Source organism: Austrofundulus limnaeus, unplaced genomic scaffold, assembly GCF_001266775.1.
Source record: "Austrofundulus limnaeus strain Quisiro unplaced genomic scaffold, Austrofundulus_limnaeus-1.0 Scaffold9, whole genome shotgun sequence".
Classification (NCBI taxonomy): domain Eukaryota; kingdom Metazoa; phylum Chordata; class Actinopteri; order Cyprinodontiformes; family Rivulidae; genus Austrofundulus; species Austrofundulus limnaeus.
In genome coordinates, this window is record NW_013952411.1 from 163656 (window position 1) to 167935 (window position 4280).

Genomic DNA, 4280 nt, shown 5'->3' on the forward strand with positions numbered 1-4280 from the left:
AATCTGACGTGACATGTTCGTACGAACCCTTTGTACGAACAAAAGTAAGAGAAATTTAGGATAAGAATACGAACATGTTCTTGCATGAGGCCCATTGGGACTATAATTTTGTTATTAATTGTGTCATGTGTCATGTCACGAGGTAGGATAAACCTGCAAATATTTAGAAGAGTTTAAAAATGTAAATAGTTATTGTAAGTGGTATATTTGTTCACAAAATGTTAAACAAATCTGGAAATATTTAGAACAGTTCACAAGTGCAAATAGTTCTCGCAAGTGGTCCATTTGTTCAACCAATTAATTAAACCAAGGATGTTCTGGTCAAATGCTCTGTGATTTCCTGCTTTTATGTCAGGTAATATGTTCTTCAAACTGAAGAGCAATCTGAAAGTTATCATTGATGATGATGATGATGATGATGATGATGATGATGCACTTCACTAATCTTGCTCTGGTCAACAGCTGGCTGCTGTATTGCCAAAATAACTAGGAAAATGAAACCACCAGAAAGGCTATCTTTAAGTTACCATGAAGACATATTTTTTTGCAAAAAACACTTTCTAGTTATTACACTTATTAGGTCCTATCCCATGTATCATGGAGAAGGAAAATAAATGCACATCCAAAAAAACCTTGGGTCTCAAGAAGTTAAAACTTTAATTATTGTAGGTCTGAAAGTATGGAGCCCTTCCAGTGACATTGGGTAAAAAATAATAATGCATGGCCAGAAGATAATAACTCATTTGAATTAATTTTATTTTAATCTAGGAATGACTGTCATACTTCAGTCACTTACATTAGGTATGAARTAACTCTTAGAATTATAGCTATAAGACACAGGTGATGGCTGGAGTTGTCTTTGTCCAAAAAGCTTTATTTTATTTGAAGCTCAACACTTAAAACACTCCTCTGTTTAGTCTGAACCATGGAGGTGTACTCTTTGGATTAATACATACATAATAGCCAAAATACATACAACAAAAATAATATTAGTAAGTGTGGGGAGCATTTCTTTATTTTTATCCAATGTCACTGGATGGGCAACATATGAAAGTCTTCAAGTGTTGAACAACATAATAAAAAATAAAACTTTATCTGCTTATGGGAGTTTCTGATACAACAATATCTTTGTAATACTTTAATAATCTTTTCAGACATATTTCAAATGCCTGGTTGTTGACAGATAGTGTTTTCTAATCAATAAGATGTATTGTTTGAAAACAGAATTGAATTTTTTGAGCTTTTTTTTGCCTCGGAGGAAAAAAACAATACAGTTGGTTAAATCAATCAATGCTGTCTGTCTGTTGTTGTTGTTGTTGTCTAAAACACACAATACCCCTGGCTATTTTGGCTTTAAATGATTCATCATTCAATTTTCAGGTAAATTACACAATTAATGGCTTAAATCACAGCTGCTGTAATAGATAAATAAATGACAAAATAAGAGAACCAAAAAGTAATAAGAACAATTCAAGAAGAACAATTCAAGAAGAACAAAACAATAAGAACAAAATAAGAACAAAATAATTAAAGATGAAGTTTTTTGTGTTTTTTAGTAGTATGAGAATTAATAAAGAATGTACAAAATAATTTCTGGTTGTTAAAAAAATACTAAAAATATTGAAGGGAAGGTTGAAATACTCCTATAATAAAACTGAAATAAGAATTAAGGTGTCACACAAGTTTCTGTATATAAAGTCTAAATATAACTCAAAAACAAACTTTACATATAAACTACAATATTTCTAAAAAATGCCTTTTATGTTGTACTGGTGGTAGCTTCAACTAGCAGTCACATTCCAAATAATCTTAATATTTTCTATATTTAATATTTAAGAAAATAGTTGTTTTTATAACTATAATGCCAATATAATATATAATACCAACATAAAATAAGATGTTTATTGTTTATGACCATCTCTGTGTAGTTTAATGCTATATTTAGGATTTTGAATAATTGGGTTTGACTTTTCTTTGGGAATAGTTTCACAGGAACAGTACACATCAATATTTCTTTTTAATTATTTCTACTAATTGTTGGTATTTATGTTTTTACAAGTTTCCATTTTTGAAATGACTAATAGTGCTTTAATAGAAAACCCAATATTAATTCATAGCTGTGCTAAAACCCTTTCCTGAGGTAAGTTCAAATCAAATGTTGCACACAGAGCAAAATTCAAAGAGCTGGATCCTGAAACAAAAATGCAGGCAAGCAGAAAACGATTGCAGTGGTAATGAAATGAGTAGTTTTGTCCCCTAAGTGTCAAAAAGTAGAATTATAATCCCAAGTTCAGTTTTTACCTGCATCAGTAAATCCTTCATCTTCGTCCCTTGCTGGAGGAGTTGGCTGCTCTCTTCTTTTAAGAGTTTTTGCACAAATTCTGCTGCTGCCTTATTCTTCTGGGTGAGGAGAGAGGCCCAGACAGCCCGGTACACCACAGTGTTATCTTCGTTGGGCTTTCCACTGGGGTTATTTATCACCCCCACACGCACCCCAGGTCTGGACTTCTACAGTATGAGCACACAGAAAGAACAGTGCAGTTGATGTGATTTAAACTAATTTCACAGGACCTCATTTATCCAGAGATGCCATGGAGAAAAAGCAAAAGTTAGAATGTGATTAAAAGTAAGATGATTTGTTTTATAACACAAATACACCAAAATAAAAAAATGCTGACTGTACTCACCACATGTTTCAGGGCATTTAGCAACAGTTTCCTTCCAGAAACCTTCTGAAAATCTCCAACTATCCACATGGTTACAGGAGTCATGCCATCCGCATCTAAAGAAAGAAGTGGCATAAAACAAAATGTTTTAAAAGCATTTATTAAAAGGTTCAAGGACCATTATTTTGCAGTGCCAAAAAAACCTACAACTTTYGATGGTATGATAAATAAAAACAATTAAGGTTTTTCTGTTTACTTCTAAGCAGATAAGTCATTTTAAAATGTCTGAGAGCGTTTATACAACTGAGTCAAACCATAGTATTTCTGCAGCAGTTCAGCTATTTGTTTACATGACAACTGTGCATGTGCTACAGATGGATGCAGCCAATCGTTTTTGGTGAGCAACAACAGTAACCTTTGGTCCAAAATTTGTTTGCGTCTTCACCATTTTGGATGTAACAGTTTTCATGCTCAAGACTGAACTTTCCTTGGCATGTCTCGTTAAAAGCTAAAATCACCTGGCAGGCAAACTACAGTGGATTCAACAAGCACAGCAATCTGCATGTAAAGAGGGTTTTTTATGTTGATCTGTCACAATCAATATGGGAAAAACATAAACGTTTTAACGTGTAAACACTTCCTGACTCACTGTGGTCACTATAAATAACCATATAACAACATACAATAATTATCACATGAAGTGATGACAAAAGAACTGAGGACCACTAGAGCAACTGTTTTAACAACAATATGCCAAATCAATGTGTAGCTCTCTGTTGCAACAACACAGTAAAGGATGGAGTGAGCACCTCATGTTTTTCTCAAGGATCCAGCTAAGTAAGACCAAGTCTGTGAGAATGAGGCGGGACTACTTCTAATCCGCTAAAACCAGTGTTCTCTGTCTAAAACCCTTCTTGATGCAGGATTATGAAACAAGTCTTATGCAAAATCTTGGCTTGAAGAAAAAGAACAACACAAGGCCAAGGGATGAGACATACCCCACAGTTCAAACCACGACCATGCCAAAATAAAAGCCTGAACAGTGAGTCAGCAGAACGACCATTGAAAAGGCCACTGGTGTTGGTGATGAGGATGTTACTTGGGTAAGAAAAAGCTCTGTTTTACTGTGATTTTGGTAACAACTGCTGTTATCTTAAACAATAAATGGCTGTTGCCACAGATTTTTCAGATAACTAACAGGTCATGCAAACAAAAAGTTATATTATTTCCCATAAAGGACAAGATGTCTGCTGTGAGTGGGGATCTCAGTGAGACTGAACACATCTGAATACTTCTGTCATGAAAAGACATTTGAGAAATTGTTTGCCGTTATTTCATGAAATAAAAATTAACTATAATTTAATTTAACAGAAGGTTTATGCTTTAGCCTTTAAAACTGGTAGCATATACCCAGAGAATACCCATGTGTGCAAGGGGAGAATAYGCAAACTTCCCAGCGAAAGGTCCCAGGTCCAGAAGCAATCCTGCAAACCTTCTCCATGATGGGTGACAGCTGTAATAAATGCACCACCTGAACTACCACTTTGGTCTATGCTGACATGAAAACACTAATAATAATAATAATAATAATAATAATAATAATAATAATGATAA

At 33.9% G+C, this 4280-nt stretch overlaps 1 protein-coding gene across 5 annotated transcripts in view; it reads right to left on the reverse strand.

Annotated features, from left to right (window-relative positions):
• The window catches only part of uggt2 (UDP-glucose glycoprotein glucosyltransferase 2), a 48194-nt gene that overhangs the window by 26843 nt on the left and 17071 nt on the right, over window positions 1–4280 (reverse strand). For all 5 annotated transcript variants that reach the window (XR_001309698.1, XM_014001204.1, XM_014001199.1 and 2 more), the window contains exons 21-22: window positions 2688–2782; window positions 2302–2508 (exon numbers count right to left, since the gene is read on the reverse strand). Coding sequence is in view for 4 of the 5 variants with exons in the window: in XM_014001204.1 (XP_013856658.1) it covers window positions 2302–2508; window positions 2688–2782 (302 nt within the window). In the remaining variant the exon portion in view is untranslated. The remainder of the gene's footprint in view (window positions 1–2301; window positions 2509–2687; window positions 2783–4280) is intronic.